A 25,171-nucleotide genomic window follows, 5' to 3' on the forward strand; every position below is an offset into this window, starting at 1 on the left:
ACGTGACGTCACTTCCTCTGGCGCAAGCGCATTGGACTTACCGGGGAAGGTCGTTCTGGAGGGGAGGGGAGTGGGAGGTCGCCGCGATTGGTTGGCAGGTCGATCAGCTGCTGCCGGCGCTGCGGAACGGGCGTGTGTCTTGACGGAGGTTGCGCTTTCTTCCCCGGAGGGCAATTTCGTCGAGGGAGGGGAGCTTTCCGGAGCAGGAGGTTCCTCTTCTTTCCATTCACTCTCTGGGCGGAGCTGACATCTGCGCTTGACCAAAAGATTTTTTCCCCTCCTCGGAGAGCAAATTACCGTCTCGGTGAGCCTCTTGGTGACAAAAGGGTTCTGGTTCATTCATACCTTTAAGCCCGTTCCTCCGCAGTGTGTCGTTGCCTTTGTAGTCAAAGATGGGAAATATTTCCTTCCTTTCGCATTGATTCCGTTGGTTTCTGTGTTGTGTTATTTGTATTTCAGCTTTATTCTTAATAACCCAAGCGACGTCCAACTGATTCTATTAAGCTTTAGCTTTCTGTGTGTTTTTTTTCCTAAGGTTACAATTAGAAAAATATGTCGATAGTTAATAGTCTAAAGATTTATTCATTGGCTGTTCTTGCCTTTAATTTAGAATAAAGCTGCATTTAGCTATTTATATTTTGCCCAGGAAATTTTTCCTTGATAATTTTTTAATTGCTGAGATTTATCTGTCATTATAACAAGAGAGAAACAAAAAAGGAGATTAAATGGTCGAAGGAACGGCATACCAGATAGCCTATTTTGTTCTTGTCCTTGAAGTTTCCTTTGCGTCCTGTTTTGCCTCTTTTGGTTTTAATATGCTTAATAATCTTAACATGCAGATTTTCTACCATTTAGTTCAGATTCCAATTAAAGTTTTCCACAATGGTTTGTTGAAAATATTTGAGTGTGGTATTAACATGCTTTAAAATAAATATAAAATTCCTCAGTGTGAGCCTCAGATTTGGAGATAATTGGGCAAATCAGAGTACATGTTGGGTAGGATACCATGTGAGAACATGAGCAATGCATCCATAAGGGCAAAGTCTCTGCAAATAGAGTCCCATGAAATTTTCCCTCCAGTTGATTCACCAGATTACTGAGTATGATATAATCAAATGAACAGAATGCTATCCTTGTGAGACTGGAGCCGGCTATGTCAAATAGGATCGAAGTCACTTTTGAATAACTGAGCAGGTTTGAAATGATAGTTTATTAAAATGTTTATCTTTGTATTAGGTAACCCATTTTCATACTGTTATCAGTTTTCCAAACAGTATTCCTTCTTCCCAAACCCCATGGGTTTTCTTTGTCATGCTCTTAGTGTCACTACAGGAACAGAAAGAGGGAACTAAAACTAATCAAGCCACATCATGACAAAGCATGCTGTATGAGCAAGACCAATAATTCTTTTTCTGTATCTTAGGTGTCTAACTTCTCTGACTGGGTTCCCATATCATAAATTTTTAACAGGACAAAGACCAAGCTCCAAGTATAGGATGCTTTTTATTTTTTCCTTAACTTTATTTTAATATATTATGCATTAATATTTTATTCATGGTTATTAGTTTTCTATAATAGAAAAATTAATTCCCTGCCAAAAGTAAAACCTAACTCTACCTCTTTGTTTTTTCCTTCATAATCATGATACTGTGAGATTTTTTTCAGCATTTTATTCGTTTAGTAGCCATTTGAAGTTACAAGAGTATTGAAAAAAGTGTCTTATGACCATTTTCACACTTATGACTATTGTAGCATCCCCATGGTTATATGTTCAAAATTTGGACGTTTGGCAACTGGCATAGATTTATGATAATTGTAGTGTCCTGGGGTCATGTGATCATCTTTTGCAACCCCCTTTTCCTTCCTGCTTAACTTGAAAGTCTAGAGCAGTGTTTGCATAATTGTAAACTAAGCCAAGTTTTATTATAGCACAGTGTTATTGAACACTGTAAGATTTACAGTCTTACAGCATTGTAAGATTTAGCTTTACAGTGCTGTGTGTATCAACCAACTGGAGTTGATTTAATCATTTAATAAACCATGAGTCTAGAGGCTCACTTCATAGAACATCTTAAGCTAAAATGTGGTTTATTAATATGTATAAATCTAGATAATTAATTTATAATTCCATATTCTATGTAAATCCCAGCATTACCTCTAAGGTAGTAAACAATGGCTGTATTAACTATTGGTTAGTCACTAGTGTTATAATGTGTGTTGCACAATCCTTGTAGATGAATATAATCATCTTACAAATTAATAAAATCAATTCTAGGTTTATTTTATCTTAGTTTGAGGGGATATTCCAGAGGATATCTCCTCAAATCCAGCATTGTCAAAATACTTTTTTTTTTTGTATTTGTGAGTGTGCTTTTGGTTTGTTGAGGGATTTGCTTAGATTTGAAGAATTACCATGCAACTAAGGTTTTGTGTATGTGTGAATCCAGCCATTGAACTTTGTAAACAATACTGTATGGCTTAGTATGCTGTATGAATCCAGCCATTTATATTCTTTCAGTAAACCATGACGGTATGTCAACATTGTTTAGAATTTCTGAGATTCTGTAATGGACTGGAAGTTCATGTTTATCGTTTTTATTTATGTGGAGTATTGTGTTCACATGGTTGTCTTTTTGGGGGAGACTGTACTTTATATAAATGTAGAGTCATGTTATCCATATATTGGTTTTAATGGGCTGTATATTCTTGGATTCTTTAAGATGCCGACATATAAATCTGGCTTTTTATGCAAGTTTATTGTGCACGGAGATGGTTATATGTTTCAATGGTATTTATAGTTTTTGTATTGTACTTTCATAGTATCTGTGGGTTAATAAAGATCCATGTTTTGTCCACGTTAAATATTTTTGAGCATCAGTGGTTTCCCTTCTGTGACTTGGGTATTTTATTACTTTTTGTGGAATATTTGGAAATTCCAAATGCCATTGAACTCTTAAGGAACAGCATTTTTGAACCTTGCTAGTTTTTAAGATATGTGGACTTCAGCATGCTGGCTGGGGAAATCTGGAAGTTGGTCCACACATCTTACACTTGCTTAAGTTGAAACTATAGAGTAACAGGTAGCTTTGTTGAAGATCAGAGCCTGTTGCTGGGTTTAGAAATGGCAACTTCACTTCCATGTTCCGCTTATTTAATTTAGTTCCAAAGATACCGGTACTTATTAGATTATGGAAATTTTTGTTATAAAATCCATAAACTCTTCTCTTAATTTGGCTTTGGAAAACTGACCTTGATGGTAGTTTATCATTTAGTAGAATGGAACAACTCAGTCAGAGGATCTGACAGATAGAGATCATTCGTGGATGTTTCACTGTTAATCATTTTTTCTCTTTTAACTAGTTTGTCTGTGTCAGAGGTGGGAAGAATGAATAAATCAGCATGGTTATTTCTGTTCTCTTGAGAGACAGCTGTCAGGTATCTAATACTGAACTGTAAATATTTTTATATGTTAGCATTTCTGCAATACACATGGTATGAAATTCAAACAATCCATTGTACTAGAAAAAAAAATTCTGAAGAAATTCTAGTATAGTAAAACATCTTTAACCAATAACTTTACTAAACGCAGTGCACATCAAAACTATGTCATCCAAAATGCCCAAAACACAGCAGTAGCATTTATTTTTTTATTTTTCCAGAGGAGCACAATATAATCCAGGAGCACTGAAGTTATATTTAGCAAAGGCTCATGTACAATTACTCTGTGGTGCTCAGCTGGGACTTTACTCCTCTGGAAAGGGTGCAATCCAAATTCCTAATAAGAGCCATATATCAGGCAGCACACTGCGTCCCAAATGTAATACTAAAGAAGGAGGCAAGACTAGCCAAAATTGAAACTGGTGCATGAATTTATATTTTGGCACATTGGTTAAAACTACTCTTTTCCCCTACAATTTTGAGTTCTTTCCTTATAGCAGACAATTTTGAATCAGTATGGTTCAGGATCACCACACAAAAAACTCCAATATCTTGGTTTCTCCAAGGCAGTGCTTTTGATGATGGGATATGAGTGTGCGCTTAGCGCACTTAAACAACGTATTAAAGATCTGGAAATCCAACAAGATTGGGCTGTTCTTCCCACAAATATTTATTTGAGCAATCAAATTCCCCCTTTTAAAGTAGTGAGGTATTTATATCAAACAACTCTCCCCAAAATACGAAGGGCATTAACCTTAGTGTCCTGTAACACATTTCCCACAGCAGTTTGGGAGGGCCAGTACAAAAAGAATACCATATGAGCTGCGACTGTGCCCCTGTGGACAAAGAGCCATTGAAACTACAGTTCACATCCTACTATACTTCATTTTCTCTAAGGGCTCAGGGATTTATATTATAAATTTATAACATCTTACCCAATGTTTCCGAGATATACTGATCTTTTTTACAGGGCAACTACTGTTATAAGATCAGCATGAAATAGTTTCTCGGAATGTGGCCAAATTCTGTTATGCTATATGTAAAATTAGGCAAACTTTAACTGCCCACTGTTAAACCACCACCAAAAGCAATACATTATTCTGCCTGTCTTTTATTTTTATTTTTTACTATTAGTATTGTTTTAATGCTTTTATTTGTAATGCTAGTCTGTGACTGTGACCGTAATAAAAATTGATTGATCTCCTTTAAACATGCCAGGTAATCTGCTTTTTAATCATCTTAATGGATGTCTGGTATTTCAAAGTATTTCTCTTTCCATTTAATATAAGATGATTTTTGGAAGAAGATTCTAAATTTGAATTATGCTGCAATTATTTTAAATAGTAACAATCCACAGTTATCTTCTAATAACTTTAAAAAGTTCGGCTAAGACATTGAGCTTGCCGATCAGAAAGGTCGGTAGTTCAGCAGTTCAAATCCCTAGCATAGGTCTCCTCCGTGAGCAGGGGGTTGGACTAGATGACCTCCAAAGTCCCTTCCAACTCTGTTATTGTTACTGAATATCACATGACTGTCAGAAAATTGGATTTTTTTCACAATTGTAAATTTTAATACTGAAATAGTATAAAATATACTGTGTCAATGTATTCTAAACACATAGAATTATCGGTAAGTAAAATTCTGAGAGAATGAAGCCAGGACCCAAGAACTTGAAATGGAGAAAAATGCTTATATTGCAGTTCTCAAACTTAAACTTTTGTTTCAGTTTTAATAGTACATTATACAGATTTCCTATATTAAAGCAAGGATTTATATTAATTACAAAATTATAATTTATAAATATAAGTATTTAAATGGAAAGCTTATCAAATGTCATTTATATGGCATTTAATAATTCCTGGTGGGCAATCTGGTCCATTGAACACAAGCATTATGTAAGCATATAACATCTGTTGCAAATTTCAGTTCTACGTCAGTTCTGAAGAACAGAGCAGCATGATTAGTGAAATATCAGCACATATCCTGTTTGCCCCAAAATAAGACATCCCCTGATAATAAGCCCAATCGGGCTTTTGAGTGCATGGCAATAAGGCCAAGCGCTTATTTCAGGGTTCAAAAAAAAAAAAGATAGGGTCTTATTTTGGGGGAAACACGGTAGTTGTTTCCCAGAGGTAACAACTATAGAACAGAATTTCATAATTTTAGCTCTATCATGTTGAAAACCAGAATAGCAACATCTGCGAGAGTAGGTTGAACTAGTTTATAACAATTGACTTTGAATTTTCAAAATCTATGCAAAAAAACACTTGATTCCAGGTATGTCCAAAAGCATGGAATATTGCTACTTATTTGGTCTGACTTGTTATATTGTGTCATTTGCTACAATGTTCATATCTGTTGTGTGTCTGAAATATATTTTCTTATGTGAAAATGTGGGTCTAATTTTATCATAGCTGGATTACCGTTTTATACTGATGTCATTGGACCATCACAACATAACTAAATATAATAAGCACTGCTAAGAAGTAGATAGATGCCTTCTCAAAGTGAAAAAAATATCTTATTCAACTATTAGCTCTTACCTGTGAAGAAGAAAGATACAGTAAATTATTTTGTTATGATTTGAAAACCACTTTGGACTTAAATCAAGGTAACAAAAGCTGGGCCTGTATAGTAAAACACTTATTAAATTCTTATTGAGCTTATGATAGATTTATCCTGCTTTTGATAGGTAGATCTTATTATAGTGTACAGACAGTCCTAGGCCTACGACTGGTTGCTTAGTGACCATTGAGAGATACGAGAGACTTCCCAAAAGGTATTTACGACTCTGTTTCAAAGTTATGGCTGCTGCCATGCCCCGGTGGTTCACCTTTACAACCAATTGCAGGGATGTAACAGTGACCCACCACCTATTTCCTTCTACCATCCCGCTTTGCTGGGTCCCTACAAGCATTGTGCCTGCTTTTCCCTCCCACTGGGTCCCCATCCCCTTACATCCATCATGTACTTATCTTCTGAAGATCTCCAAAACTCCCAATCTCATATTGAGGAAGGAAGGCCATTCTATCTCTTAGTATCCCTAAACCATACAGCCCGGGAATGGAATGATCTACTCTGCTTCCCTAAGACTGTGTTATTGCAATGGGTATTGGGGTGGGCAGGGGGCCCAAGCCCTGTGAGGACCTGATGCAGGGGGAAGGCCTTCAGGGTTCCATTGAGAGGGAAACAGGTCCAAGAGCTGTGGGAAGCCTGAGGGGAAGGAAGCAGAGTACAGGGTATTTCAGGGGTTGGGAGAGGTCTTGAGAGGGTCGAGGAAGGTGGATCTCTGCCTGTGCTAGGCCTCCTGGGACTTCCTCCACCCCTGAAGCACCTCAAGCTGTGCTTAATAACTCACACAGTGTTTAAAAACCTGATCAGAGGGGGGGGGGTCAGGCTCCATTAAGGTTGTAGGTTGAGGATTACATATAGTGTTCTAAAGTCTTAAAAACATTGAAGCTAGTTGGTCCTCTAACAATATATTTGCAACTGCAACAGTCTAGTGGAGTAATTGATGAGTCATCAAGTCAAGTGATTATTTCTCAGCTGTATGTATGTAAACTTTTTTTTGACATATTTATGAGAGTTTCAGGCAAAGCAAATTATTTCCAGTTTCTAATTACTTAAGAGGCTCCTTTTATAACTTTATAATCTTGGTGGATATTTTTTTTCATTATTTAAGGTAAGATCTAGCTTGTATTTTTACTATAAAATTCTTTGGAAGAGATTGATTTTGAAGTGAATTATAATTGAGAAACATAATTCCACTACTATAAAAGCTTCAATCTTTTAAAATATCAGATCAAATGATGTTAGGTATCACAATATTATCCCACAATAATATCTAAACAAAGTAGTACTTTCAACCTTGAGATAGGAAAATCCTAAATGGAGAATAGTTTATATTAGAATGCTTCTTGGAACACTGTATGATAAATTATTTTTTATTTAATTTACTTAAAATAGACCTGGAGCAATCAACATGTCATGTTATACATAAATGTATTTTAAATGAGTGTGGTAGCATTTTTAAAAGAATGCCAAAGACATATGTATTTATTCTGCAGCTCCTATGCATGTATTGGAGATGTAGAATTTACAGCTAGAGAATTGTATGATAAAATATTGAAAATTTCTAAATTTGTAGGAAGGATAACACAGACAAAAGCAGAATTAATTACTGTGTTTTATTTTCTTCTTAGAATTGAATCTTTCATTGTAATGCTTGCAGTTTTTCTGTTTCTGGAACATATTCTTGATCTGTGCCGTTCTGGAGGGTACTTAGTGCTGCATCATACTCATATGATGCTCATATGTTCAAACCAATGAGGCTTTATATGTAGCAGTAATAATTGGCTGATTTATTGAGTTACTGATTTTGTTCAATCTCCTTCAGGAAGAAAGGGAAATGAAAAGGCCACTAAAAGATAAGGTCTGTTTTCTTTATGATTGATTTAATTCAGCTATTATCAAAAATATTTCTTGGCAGATTAAATAGATTAAAACTAAATCCTCAATAATAATAAAACATCACTGAAAGGATTTTGGTCAATACATAAAGAAAGAGGCCTTACTCTAGAATCATTCCAAGCTGTTCAGGATATTAAAGTCAATACTAACTCTTTGGAAATGAATTAGGATCTAATGTCATTGGGAAGAAATTGTAGCACCACTTGATTGTTCATCACACTGTTATAAATTAATTTTCTTTTCTTTTTATTTTATTTTCAATGCACTGAACTTTTCAAGCATTTTTAAAAGTAGCCAGTCACATACCACAGTTTAGCACACCAGACTAAATATAGATAACTGATAGTTGGAAGTTCTTATTTCCACAAGGTTGTGGGTGACATATTATCCTAAACTTAAAAGAAAGGAAATTCTAGCCACCGAGGCTTCTTGAGCCTCAGATCGTAACGATGTATTGGAGTTCTCAATAAATATTACCACTGACTGTATGAATGGAGAAATGTCCTCTTATAAAATTATCTAAAGAGAATAGAGACAGATTGTGTGTGTGTGTGTGTGTGTGTGTGTGAGAGAGAGAGAGAGAGAGAGAGAGAGAGAGAGAGAGAGAGAGAGAGAGAGAGAGAGAACCTGTTCCCTCATACTTCTTGATCAGTAATTGAACGTTTGAAATTGGTGCACCTGCTTGTACAGATAGTCCTCCACTTACGACCATAATTGGGCCCAAAATTTTGGTTGTTAAGTGAGACATTTGTTAAGTGAGTTTTGCCCCATTTTACAGTGTTTCTTGCCACAGTTGTTAAGTGAATCACTGCAGTTAATAAATTAGTTATACATTTGTTAAATGAATCTGGTTTCCCCATTGACTTTGCTTGCCAGAAGGTCACAAAAGCTGATCACGTGATCTCAGGACACTGCAACCATCATAAATATGAATCAGTTGCCCAGCATATGAATTTTGATCACATGATCATGGGGATGCTGCAAAGGTCATAACTGTAAAAACAGTTATAAGTCACATTTTTCAGTGCTGTTGTAAATTTGAACAGTCACCAAACAAACTGTTGTAAATCGAGGACTACCTATAGTACATTTAAAGGTGAGTAGTTGCTTCTTAGAAGTTTCCAAACAAAAGTGCAAAATGTACTTTTTGCCACTGATTTTCCATCAGAAGATAGTCAGATGCTGACTTATTTATAGGGCTGTGCAGACAATGGAAAAGAAATGTTTTGCAGAATCTTTTCAGATAGTTAAAGCAGCAGCATCATTTGTATGGCTTGCATCAGACAATGCAGTCTTTTCTGGTTGTCAGCAATAATAATATATGCATTTGCTTTCTCCATTTCTGAGAAGGGTAATTGCTGTTCAAAAAGAAATGCTAATAATTCTTTGAGCGCCTCAGCAGATATATTTATTTGTCCGTAGACAATGCTATAATTGGATAGCTATACTTTCATCTATTTTGTTAGGATGCATTGCCTCACACATTATATAGTTTAATACTCAGATGTGTAATTTGTAAGACTACAGATCTGAGAGGATGCAGGTACAGATATAAATACTTATGCACTCAGATAGTCATATCATATTCCATACATGTTAAGGAGAATATTAAGTGAACATAGGAAGAGAATGCAAGTTCATTAATTTACAGTTTCACAAGTAAGGGAATGTTACAAGTAACATTATTTGTTACCACACAAGTAAGTTATGCTCAGAAAGTCTAATGGTGGTAATGATTAATGGCATTCATTCTGCTTTGTTAGATACTGACCAAGATAATTTGATTTAATTTGAATATTAAATATTTTCTCTTCCCCCCCCCATGCCCTATTATCTGCACTCATTTTCCAGATTATTGAAGATTTAAGATGGATTTCTCTAAACTCCCCAAAATCCATGATGAAGATAGAGAAAACTTCTTTGGCTATGTCTATGGAGTCTCAGGGCCTGGTAAGTGGTGCTTTGTTCTCTTCGAGTAATCTCTGCCTTCCTCTTTTACATAGCAAACATTATGAGAATTTCTCACTATGATGGAGATATTTTTATACTTGGTATTATTATCTGTGTGGACATGAACAGAATAGAGCACTGTTCTGTCCTAAATGTTCGCCTTTTGCTGTTCTGAGCCTTCTAGAATGATGGTGTTCACTAGTGTTTTTGCCAGATTTGCGGTCCATTCCTCTAGCACATGGGAAGATTTTCCTTCCCTGCATGGAGGGGAAGGGAAATTTCTTGGTGCACTTGGCCACAAATCCAACTTTGCCTCTATTTGCAGCCTTCCCTGCCAACTTCCCCATTGACTTTCTGATGAAGCTGGCAGAGAAGATTGCAAATGACAGACAAAAAATGACTGGAATCAGTTGGCAATCACTGATTACAAGGCACTGGGCAACAATTTTAAATGCGAAGAGTTTGTCAAGCACCCAAAATGTGGTAACGTGACTGGGGGGGGATGGGGTGCAACATTTTATGATTACATTTATATTAAATGACCAATCATAAATTGAGGACTACTTATATGCTTCAGAGCATGTGTAAAATCCTGATTCTTATTTTATGCATACATAAACTATACTTGCATAAAATTCTTTTTCAGATTAATAGACCTTTGCTTTAATATATTTCCTAGTCTCAGTACTGGTATTTCATTTGGAGTCCTTACCTTTCTCAGAAGTCCTTCTTCCCTTCTTCCAATTAAAGACTCATTTGCTGATTCTGAGCTACAGTATGACACAACCTTTCTTCCAATCCTGTTATGATGATGTAATTCCTTTTGAACTGTTATTGGAATGGAACTGAGAACTTACATTGTTCTATGTGAAAATATAGAAATTATAGGCAGTTCAATTTTGAAACCTTCTGGCATAATGATCTGGTAATGCAGATTCACAGATGGCAAAAACCCATTGTTTCAGATAAAGAGTATATCATTCTAAAGAGACTAATACCGTTCTATGCGTGTTTACTCATGTTCATATTAATATGCATAGGATAACAGCTTAGCAAATTATTTTTATCAATATTGCAATAATTAGAAGTGAGAAGATAGTGGTGATGTACTAACATAAAATTTGACACAAAGGATGTTTCAGAAAGCAACATCAAAGGACTGTCACGTAAACTGAGATATATATTTATTTTATTGTTTAGTGTAATTTACTCTAGCCATACATTTCTCAGATTAAGAAACCATTATTTTTTTCTTACTGTTACTAGATTCTTTTCTTTCACCTGCTTTTAATTATCTCAGGTAGTTGTGTTTTTGTTGTATGGCTGGTGTAGCTTATCTTTGTCAATCACTTGTTTATATTATACTGAATGAATGAAGAAAAAGAACATGGAAGTATTTTTTTTAGTTTTCTCCAGAATTTTTAACTACAATGATGCACGTTACTAAAGGTCATACTGATGTATTTTCATTCAAATTTTTTAATATACTCTCTCTCAAACATGCATCATTCAAGTTCTTCACTATAGATTTGGCTACAACAGCAAGCCAGTCAGGATCCAGTCTGATCCAAGTTTCAGAAGTTCTTCTCTTCACTGAAGGATTCTATCTAATTTCTATGATAAATGACAAAATAAATAACATTATCAGTTCAGAAGATTGATGTAGATCCCTTAGTAGCCCATTTAGATCTACCTTGTGGAAAGTTGTGTTACCTGCTTATTGGGCATTTTAACTGAGCACTGTAAAGAGTTCAATAGGACTCCTAGGGAACTTTAAATAATTGAGCTGGCGGCTGAAAAGCTGAGCAGAGAGGTGAAATTTCTTGTCCATTACTGTTCCCAAAGGAAGAAGAACGCTAGATAGAAGAGTTTCTGTATTTCAAAGTGACTTCATCTTTTTTCTGATATTACTATTTATTTTATTTTATTTGTTCATGTCTGATATTTGTTAGTTGAGCTAGTGTTCAGGAAACACTAGATGTGAATCCTATCCTCACATTTATATATTAAAATAATGCTTAGTTCTTTCAGGCCAAATGACAAAGATTTATAATAAAGAAAATATAAAGCTACTATTAGCTAGAATCATAATTCAATCTATATAATCCTTTTCTTTGTTTTTCTTAGTGGTCACTGCTTGCAACATGGCAGGAGCTGCTATGTATGAACTGGTACGAGTTAGCAATAGTGAGCTTGTAGGAGAGATTATCCGGTTGGAGGGCGACATGGCTACTATCCAGGTGTATGAGGAAACCTGTATCCTTTTAGCTGATATGCAACTTAGATTTTTTTTAGCTTAAGATATGAGTTTAGAGGGTATAAAATAATGGAAAGACAAAATATGGCTTGGTTTAACAATGATAGTTAAACTATAAGCATTTAATAATATTCTTATGCATAATATCAATTAACAAAAATTAAAATTCATTAGCTGAAGAATTTAGAAAATTGTAAGTGCAAACATGAATTATGTATGAAGTGTTTGGTTTAGATGGTTAATAATGAATTTTTGGAATGTTAACAATATTTCTTTTGGCTCATCATCAGAAAAAAATTTATACCAGCACAGGTTGTATTTGACACTGTTTTCCAGAGTAATTTCCTCAACAAATTTTTTAGCTGGTGTTTCAGTTGGAGATCCTGTGCTTCGCACTGGTAAACCTCTCTCTGTGGAACTTGGCCCAGGTATCATGGGAGCCATTTTTGATGGTATCCAAAGACCTTTGACAGACATTAGTAGCCGGACTCAAAGTATATACATTCCCAGAGGAGTAAATGTGACAGCTTTGAGTAGAGATATCAAATGGGATTTCACTCCTATAAAAAACCTGCGGGTAAGTTATTTTGGATTCTTTGAAATATTTTAGTAGATGTTTGGCACATATTTGAACAAGGATTTTCCACACTAAAATGGAAACCAGAATACTAGCATCCATTAGTTGTTGTACTTATATTTCCCTAAGTTAAACATTGCATCTTGAGTATGAAATACTTTCAAAATCATCAAAGTTACTGTTCTGGATGGTTCAAATCCACATTGTTTGGATTCAAATATTTTGCACATTCCCATATGACTTCAACAAATTACCTTCAGATGAGATGGAAAATTTCCCAAACTCATTCAGGAAACATTGGATCTATCAGTTCATTTTAACTGATCCTTCGCCCTTTGCAAGTTTTTAACTGAGACTGAGTTTCCATGTCAATCCAAACGAAAAGAACTCTCTTCATCTTCAGACTTTCAAATTTAGCATGTGGCCTGCCTTATTCAAATGCATGAAAAATATATTTAGGAAGGTCTGTAGTCAACAGAATGGGCATGCAATTCTGAGTGGCTCATGACTGAGCAATCTCAGTAGATATATTTGTGATACACAATATTTATTTATTTATTTAATTTTTATACCGCCCTTCTCCCGAAGGACTCAGGGCGGTGAACAGTCAAAATAACATACATATAAAATGTGAAATAAAGCAATTTAAAATAATTAAACCAATTTGGATAAAAAAAAACTCATCGGTTAAGAATCTTCAGCATGCGCATGTCCAAGATGGCGGTACCTGCCTGAATCGCGATGGAGGCGGGTGGCCTGTGCTTGCTGATGGTCCGTTTGGGGGTCGTTTGGTAGATCTACAACCCCTGGCCCGGTTGGGGGAGTTCTTCGCCAGCCGATTGGGGGCTTTGCCCCCTTTAAACATCGTGGTTGGGCGAAGATAGCGGCATCGACGTCTCCAGCATCTTTGGCGTCCTCGGCGCGGCTGGTGAAGTCCGGGGGCGGTGTTTTGTGTCAGCTGGGCGGTGGCGGCGTTTCCTTGCGCTGGAGTCTTCGGTGGTCAGGGCAGCGGCGGCCGATGGCTGTTACAATGTCTGCGGCTCGGCGGCATTCCCTGAGCCCCGAGGTTTGTTCCGGTGGGTGTCTGGGGGCCGCCGGGCTCCCTGCTGAGTTCTGGGACGCTGCCAGGACTTTTTGCAAGGCAGCGGCAGCGGTAGCAGCGATAATCGACTGCCGCTGGAATGGCACCGTTTGACGACGGCGGAGGAAATGGCAGTGAGGAAGGGTCTGCCCTGAGCCCCATTGAGAGGGCAGAGGAGGTCAACGTGGCAGGCAATATCCACTGCTCCAGGATTGGCCAGGTTCTGTATGAGGGCTGCCCGATTGATGGGTCAGCTCCTTGCAGACATTGGGAGCCCCCATTGGATTGTGCGGGGGCTGGGGTTTTCCATCATCCCCCTACATGCTATGGCAATCATGGACCGGCTGCCACCACCACCGACTCACTGACCCACTGGCGTATTAACATCACTGCCCGATTTGGTTTATGGACACTGACATCTGTCTTTATGGCCTATTTCCATCTGAGCCTTTTCTTCCCCCCTGACCGTTGGAGGGTTTATTAAATATGTTGGGACGCTTTGGGGTCGGTATATTTCTTCCATCTCATCAGCAGAGGGGACTGACCATCAGACAAACCACCGTGAGAGGGTGGCTTTGGCTTGTGCCCCTTGGGCTGAAGCGACTTGGTTTTTACCCCACTATTCACATTTTGCCAGTAGAGGGGGCTTACTATCTGACCAGCCACCGTGAGAGGGTGGTGTGGACTTCAATCCCCCTTTGGGCTGTGTGGACTTTGTAATTTGGTTCATTACTTCCATTTCACCAACAGAGGGGTCTGACCATCAGACCAATCACCGTGAGAGGGTGGTTGGATCGTATCCCCCTTGAACTGTGTCGATTGCAGGAGACTTGCCCGCTGTTGTGAGGGAACAGTGGACTTTGGATCTTGGACTTTGGATGCTCCCATTTATTTATCTTCTCTCCTTTGGACCTTTTTTTTCCATCTGGACCTTTGGACATGGCCACTTATCCTCTTGTAGCAAAATTTATTCGGCAGCTGAGCTTCTTGTTCTGCGAGACTCCCCCCTCTTGCAGGATTGGCCCTCTACGTTATCGAGGGCCTACCTCGATGACGGGCTTTGGAACCCCGAGAGGTGGCACGCAGCAAAGAGGGGGTTGAGGGTTTTTTTAAAATTGTCATTATGTAATCTTTTAAGGGGTTTTAGGGGGAGGGAGGGTGTTTTGATGGGGGGTGAGCCAGGCCCGGCACGGGATTGTGTCCGAGGAAGTGCGGAGCGGGGTGTGGAGGGGGTTAGTGCCGGTGTGGAGGAGGGCGATTCCATTAGAATTATTGGTGGGAGGGGCAGATATGGTGGGAGCAGGGGGCCACATCGTGTGGTGGGGGCACGTGCCCGCTGTCTTCAAGCGGTGACGTGCTCCGGTCCCCAATGCTCATCTCGCTCCCTGGGTTGTCCAGAGTCTCAGAGCCCTGGTCTTAGGCTGATGCTGTGCAACGCCAGGTCCGTGGTCAATAAAGCCCCCCTCATTTGCGAGTTAATTCAGGAGGGGGGAGCAGACGTGGCGGGTATTACAGAGACCTGGTTGGGCCGGGAGGGGGGAGTCCCCCTCGTTGAGATGTGCCCACCGGGTTTCCGCACATTTCATCAGCCGAGGGCTCAGGGTAGGGGTGGAGGAGTGGCGGTTATTGTAAAGGAAGGTTTTAACCCTAGGGAGGCCACTGTACCTCAGATTGCTGGATGTGAGTCTCTCCTTGTGAAGTGGGGCCATGGGATGCAGGTGGGCCTGCTGGTTGCCTACCTGGCTCCCTGCTGCGTGGCAGCGGCCCTGCCCGAGCTCCTCGGCGTCATAGCCGGAGTGGCGGTTGAGACCCCCAGGCTAATGGTCATGGGGGATTTCAACCTGCTGTCTATCGGTGAAACGTCTGAGGTGGCTCGGGAGTTCATGGCTTCCATGACAGCCATGGACCTGACTCAGTTAATTCATGGCCCTACTCATATAGGGGGACACACTCTGGACTTGGTTTTTATCTCTGGTCAGTGGTGGAATGGTCTTGATATAGGGGATATAGTCATTGAACCCCTGTCATGGTCAGACCATTCTCTCCTTAGACTTGACCTTCTGACCGCCACACCCTGCCGCAGGGAGGCGGAGCCGACTAGGTGGTTCCGCCCCAGGCGCCTGATGGATCCTGATAGGTTCCAAATGGAGCTTGGGCCATTTCCTGAGACTCTGGCTCACGACTCGATGGAAGACCTGGTGGCTGCCTGGGATAGGGCGGCCGCTGGTGCTTTAGATCGGGTCATGCCTTTGCGGCCTCTGACCCGGCGCCGAATCGGCCCAGCCCCTTGGTTCTCCGAGGAGCTGAGGGGGATGAAGCGCCGGAAAAGACGCCTAGAGAATAGTTGGAGGGCTAGTCGTTCTGGATCTGACCGAACACTAGTGAGGTCTTATATCAAGACCTACTTAGTGGCGATAAAAGCGGCGAAGTGTAACTATTTCTCTGCTCTTATCGCGTCGGCAGATGATCGCGCAGCCGCCTTGTTTAGAGTGACCCGCTCCCTTCTCCATCTGGGAGCGCGGGAAGACCCCTTGCAAGGGCGTGCTGAGGATTTTGCATGTTATCTGCACGATAAAATCGCTCAGATTCGGGACGGCTTGGACTCTGACTGGGTGGGTTCAGGCAATGTGTCTGAGGCGGGTCTTGAGAATGTCATCTGGGAGGAGTTCGATTCTGTGACTCCCGAGGACGTGGACAGGATGCTGGGGAGATTGAACGCAACCACATGTTTATTGGACCCGTGTCCCTCCTGGCTGGTGCTGGCTACGCGGGAGGTTACACGAGGCTGGCTCCAGAGGATTATTAACGCTTCTCTGAGCGATGGTGTCTTGCCTCCCGCCTTGAAAGAGGCGGTGGTGAAGCCCCTCCTCAAGAAGCCTTCTCTGGATCCGGCTGTTTTGGCAAATTACCGTCCTGTCTCCAACTTTCGCTTTGTGGCGAAGGTTGTTGAGAGTGTGGTTGCGCGACAGCTCCCACAGTACCTGGATGAAGCTGTCTATCTGGATCCGTTCCAGTCCGGCTTCAGGCCTGGGTACAGCACGGAAACGGCATTGGTCGCGTTGGTTGATGATCTCTGGAGGGCTCGGGACAGGGGTTGTCCTTGAGGGTCGGAGCGTGCTACCGCTTGAAGACAGCGGTTGCGTGCCCCTTAACATGATGTGGCCTCCTGCTCCCACCATATCTGCCCCTCCCAACCATGACCTTGATGGAGCAACCCCTTTCCATACAAGTGTTAAGCCCCTCCATTCCCACCTCCGCGCATCCTATGGTATAACTCTGTGCTGGATCTGGCCTCCTCTTTAAAAATTCATCTTTTAACCCCTCCCTCTGTGGATTGCCCCCCAAATCCACATGACCCACCCCGCTCCCATCTACCCCCTTTTTAGAAATCTTTAAAATTTTAGATAAGAAATTAGATAAAAAGACCCTCAACCCCTTCTTTGCAAGATGCCACTTCTTGGGATTCCAAAATCCGTCATCAAGGTAGGCCCTCGATAATGTGGAGGGCCAGGTCTGCGAGAGGGGGGAGTCTCGCAGAGCAAGAAGTTCAGCCGCTGAGTACATATGGTGACCAAGGAGTGATCTTAGAATGGCCAAGAAGATGACATAAGTTCTGAAAGTCCTGGAGAGAAGGAAGATGTAAATCTGGATGTTGGTAGAATAAGCTATATTGTCCTCTCATAACAGTAGGAGGAGTCTTATGTTATTTAAGAACACCAAGGAAATAATGTCCAAGGCCACCCTCTCACAGTGGCTGGCTAGAGTATAAATGGTAATGGAATCTGATGTGCCAATATCCCTACATTGTCCTCACCATCCAAACAGCTCAGTAACATACATTGCCAGACCCTTGGATGGAGCTCCTAGTCAACAAGATGGAATTTGTAGAAATCATTGTCATCATCTTCCTGCTTTCTGCTACACCAATGGCATAATATGACAGATAGAACTGGAAGAGACAAATTGTCTCCCTTTTATCAACAAACCTGATTAATGCTTTCATCCAGAATTAATTTTAGAAGCTAAACATTTCACCATGAATTAATTTTATAAAAAGTATAACCTTTATGTCAGAAGAACTACCTTCTTTGTCATAATTTAATTGCATAGAGTACAACCTGAAATGAAGGAAGGCCAAAGAACATCCTGGTCTTCTTTGCCTGCAAGCTCTTACTTACAACATTACCAACTATTTGGTCTGAAATGCTTTTTGTTTATTATGTGAAGAAGTCTGATTGTGTTGTAATCATTTATTACTGGAATAGGAGATTATTGTTATATTTACTGAAATATTAAGATATTTCTTGATATAAAAGGTAAATTTACCATTAGTGTGAGAAAAAGCTATGTATCACCGAAACAAGGATTTGTCTTAATGGATTATAGAGCTACATTAGTATATGTTCAGTATTATGTGTATGTTTTCACTGTTGATATATGTACTGCATATTCTTTATATTATATCTCCATACTTGTGATGATACATTTTTAAGCTATTCATTATCTGTATTAAGGGAATGCTGTATGTCAGGGGTGTCAAACTCGATTTCATTGAGGGTTGTGTTTGACCTTGGGAGGGGGGGCGGGACAGGCATAGCCATGGGGTGTGTGGCCAGTTCAACATCACTCGTGTCACCTGTGGTGGCCAAGTGCTAAGGCAGGACTTCCCTCAGACCCTCCCTCACTCATTATAATCTTCCTTCCTTCCTTCCTTCCTTCCTTCCTTCCTTCCTTCCTTCCTTCCTTCCTTCCTTCCTTCCTTCTCTTTTTCTTTCCCTCTTCCCTCTTCATTCTCCTTTCTTCTTCCTTCCCCTCTTTCCTTATTTTTCCTTCCTTGTTTTCTTCCTATCTTCCTTTTTCTTTTTCTTTGTCTTTCCTCTTTCCCTTTCTCCCTTCCTGTCCCTTCTTGCAGGCTCAAATACAAAAGGGGAAATATTTCTCCTTTTGTTTTGATTGTTTTGCTAGCCCTCTGCCAGTGAAAACGGAGCTCAGGGGGGCTGCTGATGGCCCCTGTTTTCAGCCAGGCCAGCCTCCTGCAACCCTCTGCCAGCGAAAATGGAGCTGGGGGAGGAGAAGGGGGTCCCCAAGCTCCATTTTCGCTGGTAGAGGCACTGCGGGCCAGTCCTTGGCTGTTTCCAGGGCAGCCCCATGGGCTAGATCTAAGTAAACCATGGGCCAAATCCGCAGGCCTTGAGTTTGATAGCCCTGCTCTACATTTTATTATTAGAGAAAGAGAAAAGGCATTTGTTGACTTGTCAATATAAGGGTCCTCAACCACCTTTTCCAAAGGAATGTGGTGTTTGACTTTCAATGTGTAACTCATCCTTATAGTAGACATTCATATATAGAGCATGTATTTGTAATTAAAGAATTTCTTTTTAATTGCAGGTTGGTAGCCACATTACAGGTGGCGATATCTATGGCCTAGTGAATGAGAATTCCCTTATCAAACACAAAATCATGTTGCCTCCACGAAACAGGGGTACAATAACGTACATTGCTCCACCTGGAAATTATGATGCATCTGTAAGTTTTTCTTTTAATTAAGTTTGCTTGTCTGTTGCCTGTTCTAAATAATATATGGATTTTGATGCTTTAGACTGGTACCAAATTGGAGGAAAACACCTCCCATTATTTGCATTTTCTCAGTATAAATCCTTGCTTAAATTGTAGGGTTGCTACAAATTTGAGATAAAAAGAATTACAGAAATATATAGATAACAACCTTCCTCTCTAATTTCCCTGACAGTCACGTGTATGTTTGTATGTGTGTATATGTATCTATCTATATACTCCACTGAAATTAGTGTATAGCTGAACCAATTCTGATGAGAAACAATATGACTGTGTGGAGCCTTACAGTATTAATGAACCAATAGCTTTAAATTATTAGTACTTTATAGATAGCTTTCATGGTGCCCTGAATTGCTATGGTGTACATAGCTTTATGGAAATATACATCTTTGTTTCTTTGCCCTCCTACCTCTGCTCAGCACAAATTCTTGACTCCCCACTTTACTAACATAGTTCTCATTTGAATAGTGAAGTTAGCTTTAGTCTTGTATTTAAAAGGTTTGTTTGTTTCAGTCTCTGTCATTTGCATTGATCTTTATTTTGCTGCTTTCATTTAGGATGTTGTGTTGGAGCTGGAGTTTGAGGATGTGAAGGAGAAATTTTCAATGGTCCAGATTTGGCCTGTACGTCAGGTCCGTCCTGTCACAGAAAAGTTACCTGCAAATCACCCTCTTTTAACTGGTCAGAGAGTCCTTGATGCACTGTTTCCGTAAGTGTCAGTTGTTTCTGACTGTTTTTTTTGTTGAAAGTGATCATTTGTGCTCTTTCTTTTTCATGTATCACAATTATTTTATAACACAATGTGATTCCTTCTCAGCCTGAAAGCTCACTGAGTGAGCTATTTCTCAGAGCCATTTCTCATTTCCAGGTTGCCTCACACTGTAGTTGCAGTGAGAAAAGGGAGTATGACTGATGAGGCAGGAAAAACATTGAGCAAGCCAAAAATAAATTATAAACACGCATATTCTTTCATCATTGAAACATGAAACAAATTCCCACTGTAAAATTTGCATCTTGGTAAATTTTAGTTTCAGATAAAACGTTGACTTTCAGAGAAAAGAGTGACTTTATGTTTTAAAGGGAGTGTATTCCTTTCTCTTTTTTTCCAAGACCATTATTTTCTGGGTTTTTTCTCTATCTACTCTGTCACTAAGTATTCAGTTGATATGTGAAATCTTTTATAAATTTATAAATAGCAATAGCACTTAGACTTATATATTGCTTCATAATGCTTTACAGCACTCTCTGAATTGTTTACAAATGTCAGCATATTGCCCCCAACAAAATCCGAGTCCTCATTTTACCAATCTTGGAAAGATAACTTCTTAAACACATATACATATATATAGAAAGATGTAATACTTCTTTTATTCAATATCTTATTTGTATCTGCCCTCAGGGCTGTAATAAAATTGAATTTTCTGGAACTATTATATCCAGAAGTAAGGGTTCCCTTCCAACTTTCTTCTGAACGCAAAGGGAAGGAGGAATTTAGTAGTGAGTTCTTCAGGGTTAAGCTCGTTATGTTGATAAAGATATAATTTGCTCACTTTTTATAGGCCCAGGTTATTTATCTTCTATCCTGGAGAGAGAAGATTTTTGGGATGGAATATCAGTTGAGTCACTACAGCAGTTTTCTCTGGAATGGGAAGAACTAGAATGCCTTCCAAAACACGGGAAAGAAATGGGGTGGAGCCAGCCAAGTGTGATTATAGAGTTGCTGATTGTTTTACAAAGCTCTCTGTTACACAGCACTTTCCATGATGTTTTCTTCTGATTTAACATGAATGTTTTTTTTTTAATCTAGGTGTGTTCAAGGAGGTACTACTGCTATTCCTGGGGCGTTTGGTTGTGGAAAGACAGTTATTTCCCAATCCCTTTCCAAGTATTCCAATAGTGATGTTATTATCTATGTAGGCTGTGGTGAACGGGGAAATGAAATGTCAGAAGTGCTCAGAGATTTTCCAGAGGTTGGTACTGGCATTTGGCAATACTGTGCAAATGAGAGTTCAGGAGGGAGGTTCTGGCTCCATGTTGCAATTCAATTTAAGCAATTGTGTTGATTTCCAGAAAAAAAAAATCAAAAACATTTTTGAAAGCCACCTCAAAAATATATTGGTTTTTTAGTTCCCTTAAAAAAATAATTGAAATATCCATATTGGTTTTAAGACACCGAGCTTGTTGATCAGAAAGGTTGGCGGTTCAAATCCCTAGTATAGGTCTCCTGCATGAGCGGGGGGTTGGACTAGATGACCTCCAAGGTCCCTTCCAACTCTGTTACTTTGAGAGACTGTTACTGTTTGTTTCTAGTACTTGAAGTTTATTGATTAAATAATAAAACTTGGGAAAAAAATAAATTAATTTTTTTTTATTTAAAATCTTTTAAATAGAAAATAAACTGAGAGCTTCTGCCACTGGAGACAAATTCCTTGGTGTATCACACTTGGCCAAATAAAGCTAAGCTAAACTATTCTATTCTATTCTATGCTATCCTATCCTATGCTATCCTATCCTATTTTAGCAGATTTAGAATGTAACAATTTTAACAGTATTTTATTACTGTTTTTATGGAGCTATTGCTATCCACTCAATATGAGCAGAGTTGCCTTAAGAACCTGTTTTCACAGAAACATTTAAATGGGCAACCTGTAGGCTAGATGTAATCCCACCTTATTTTAGTGGAGCCCCTAACCCAATTTTAATGGCTCCCATTCTCTATAGTTACATCGTTGTATACTTTACAACCTTTATAAATCCAAAACTATTAAGCAGATGTGCAGTCCCCAGGTCCAGGAAAAGCCCCCAACTTGATTCAAAATGTGACATAGTTTTAAAAGTGGCTGGTTTTAAAAAATGGTAAAAAATACAGAATCATTTGGGTGTATTATTGTTTTGTTTTATTTTTCTGCTTTGTATCTTGACTTGAGATTATTGATAAAAGGAGAGTTAAATATTAAAGTCTAGTAATCATCTAAACTTACAGAAATTCAGAAACAGAAGCAGCAGTTCTGTTCTTAGAATTGAATTTAAATGAAATGAATTTAAAGATAATTCTTATTTAAGAAAAGAGTGTTATGACACCTTAAATACTGACAAACTCATTTTAGCAGGATCTTAGAGTTTTAAGTAGACTATATTTCATGTAGTCCCTCTGAATCTCTATACATCCTGCATTGAATTTTTAGGCAGTTATCAAAATGGTTGATCAATATTTGGCTGAGTTCAGTTTTTGAGGATAGATTCACTATTATCATAATTGAACCTGTTATATTTCAATGATTAAGGATCTTAAATTTGGCATATCAACCCTTTTAAAAAAATCTGTGCAAAAATATTGTCTTTTGCATTGTACTAGGATAATGATATTGTTCGGGGGTCAAAATTTGTAAATCATTCCCATATCTACTTTTATTTTTCCTTCAGAAAACCAATACCCTTTTGTTTCCATTTTTCTTTTGTCTTTGTAGCTGACTATGGAAGTTGATGGTAAGATAGAAAGTATAATGAAGAGAACTGCTCTAGTAGCAAACACTTCCAATATGCCTGTTGCTGCCAGAGAAGCCTCTATCTACACTGGTAAGAAATGTGGAAACAAAGATAGTATTGACTTAATGCTTGTTTCTTGGTCTTTTAGCTATTGCTGGCTTTCTCCGATTTAAAAGGTGCTTATAACAATTTGCCTGTAAATTTACCTTTGATCTGTGTCACTAAAGATTATACTCAAGAACTGCCATTAATGTAGAATAAAAACAGAACTGTAATAGTAGTGTCTTGGTGCCAAGTGAAGTTGATTGAGCAAGCAAGGGAATCTTATAGAGATCTAATTTGCTATCTCTCTTGTAGAGGCCCTAAAGACACTGAGGTCATTAGTTATAGATTTGACAGCCTTACCAGGTAGACCAGACAGAAAACACAAGCAGAAAAGCTAATTCTACTTTATTGTAAAACTACTTTAATAGAATCTTGCAAGTCTGAAAGTATAATTCTCCTCCTGTCACCTTTACAGCCCAAGACTTAAGGAAGGTCCCTGCTGAGCTTCTTGCTCTGCCCATTTTACAGCTGTGGACTATGCTGTCTCTTTTCTGCCTGTTCCCTAGGCAGCATGTCTTTGCCCTGTCTCCCACAGTCTTTCCCATATACCATTATAAGATTGCACCTTGGCTCTCAATAGATATTGAGTCAGATTTAAACTGCTTGTTATTGCATATAAATCCCTTAAAGGGATTTTTTCACACAAAGCCAAACCTAAACAAATAAGCATCTAAAAATCATGACTAAAGACGGCCTCTTTTACAAAAACAACTCTTTAAGAGTTTTTGTAATGAGCAAGAACCCAATTCAAGGAAAACGCAAACTAAGGAAAGTTAATTCCAAGATACAGTACAATGGTTGGTGAGAAGAAGTAAATCATGAAACATCCCCAAGCACTTCAGTATTTTAGACCAAATGAGGGCAGCCAGCAGAGCACATGTTGCCCTCAGCATCCAGTGTGAGGTCCCAGGGTTCTCTGCAAACTTGACCATTTTCTGGTTTTGGGTATGTGCAACAAAATGGGAAATACATACTTTGTTTCCAGCATTTAATTAAAATGAAGAAAAGGAAGAACTCAAAGGAGCAATTGAATATTCTTCTTATGCCTAACAATCAATTGTACATTGTGATACAAATCTTAGATTCTGGAATTCTTCTGCAAGGTTTTTCATAAGCCATTACAGGTGAAGTTCTTTCTATGTAATATTTGACTTGTAATTGTTATTGATCATAGGGATTACCCTATCTGAGTACTTTCGTGACATGGGCTATCATGTCAGTATGATGGCTGACTCAACTTCCCGATGGGCAGAGGCACTTCGAGAAATTTCAGGGCGGCTGGCTGAAATGCCTGCTGGTAAGCATTTTCTTCTTTGTAACTTTTGGGGAAAAAACTGATTCAAAAGTCTTGAATTTTCTTGTCATTAGAGAAGCTAACTTGCATTTTATTGGGTGATTGCAGATAGTGGGTATCCAGCCTACCTTGGTGCTCGCCTAGCTTCTTTCTATGAACGGGCTGGTAGAGTGAAGTGTCTGGGGAATCCAGAGAGAGAAGGAAGCATTAGCATAGTTGGAGCGTGAGTATATTAATGACAAGATGTTCTTTTTCTGCACATTGTATATTATTTTGCACTATGGTCTGTTATCTGACCATCTGGTATATAGAAAACGTTCCCTGAAATTAAAAATGCTTGTTCATAAAGTGAAACTGAAAAGAGATAATGGGGAGCATTACATAAATAAAATAAATAAAAAAGACATTTCTTGTTTCAAGACAGCATTATAGAGAACAGTCTGCAAATTAATTGTTAAAGTTGTCATTTTCTTGATATTGTTCTATGAATACTATGCAATGTCTCTGGTACATTTTAGGAACTACAATGATAAAACAAATTGTTCATTTAAGTATTTTCTCTGCCCATTTATATTTGATTAAATATTCATTTTCTCAATATCTTTCCAACTTATTCTTTACCTGGATTCTATAAGAATTAATTAAATCCGGGGGGGGGGGGACCCCATAGTTTCAGTGGCAAAACTCATACTTTGAATATCATTTCTGACAACCGCTGTTATGATTGAGAAAGATTTTTCTTTGGTGATCTTACTAAGATCGCTAGAGAGGGCAAAGCTAAAAGTTCAGCCTTTGTTGGGGGTTGCAATGGAACATTCTCAACATTAAACTAGCAGCTCAGAGTTCTGCTTGAAAAGATGCATTTAATTAGGAAATCCAAACCTAAAGAATGAATTGCAAACATACTGTACAATTGATGGTCCTTCTCAGTTTGATGTA

The 25,171-nt window shown here is 38.9% G+C and overlaps 1 protein-coding gene and 1 pseudogene across 1 annotated transcript in view; both read left to right on the plus strand.

The window, feature by feature from the left end:
• The window catches only part of ATP6V1A (ATPase H+ transporting V1 subunit A), a 35,989-nt gene continuing 10,818 nt past the window's right edge, over positions 1 to 25,171 (plus strand). Inside the window, exons 1-10 of the mRNA XM_034411120.3 lie at positions 1 to 304; positions 9,760 to 9,858; positions 11,986 to 12,114; positions 12,478 to 12,692; positions 19,162 to 19,299; positions 19,905 to 20,056; positions 21,155 to 21,317; positions 22,815 to 22,923; positions 24,113 to 24,235; positions 24,341 to 24,455. Of these exons, the coding sequence (XP_034267011.1) occupies positions 9,777 to 9,858; positions 11,986 to 12,114; positions 12,478 to 12,692; positions 19,162 to 19,299; positions 19,905 to 20,056; positions 21,155 to 21,317; positions 22,815 to 22,923; positions 24,113 to 24,235; positions 24,341 to 24,455 (1,226 nt within the window). The 5' untranslated portion in view covers positions 1 to 304; positions 9,760 to 9,776. The remainder of the gene's footprint in view (positions 305 to 9,759; positions 9,859 to 11,985; positions 12,115 to 12,477; positions 12,693 to 19,161; positions 19,300 to 19,904; positions 20,057 to 21,154; positions 21,318 to 22,814; positions 22,924 to 24,112; positions 24,236 to 24,340; positions 24,456 to 25,171) is intronic.
• LOC148115236 (uncharacterized) lies at positions 15,075 to 16,723 on the plus strand (annotated as a pseudogene).

The sequence above is a fragment of the Pantherophis guttatus genome, chromosome 2 (assembly GCF_059756535.1).
Source record: "Pantherophis guttatus breed Tessera chromosome 2, ASM5975653v1, whole genome shotgun sequence".
NCBI classification, from domain to species: domain Eukaryota; kingdom Metazoa; phylum Chordata; class Lepidosauria; order Squamata; family Colubridae; genus Pantherophis; species Pantherophis guttatus.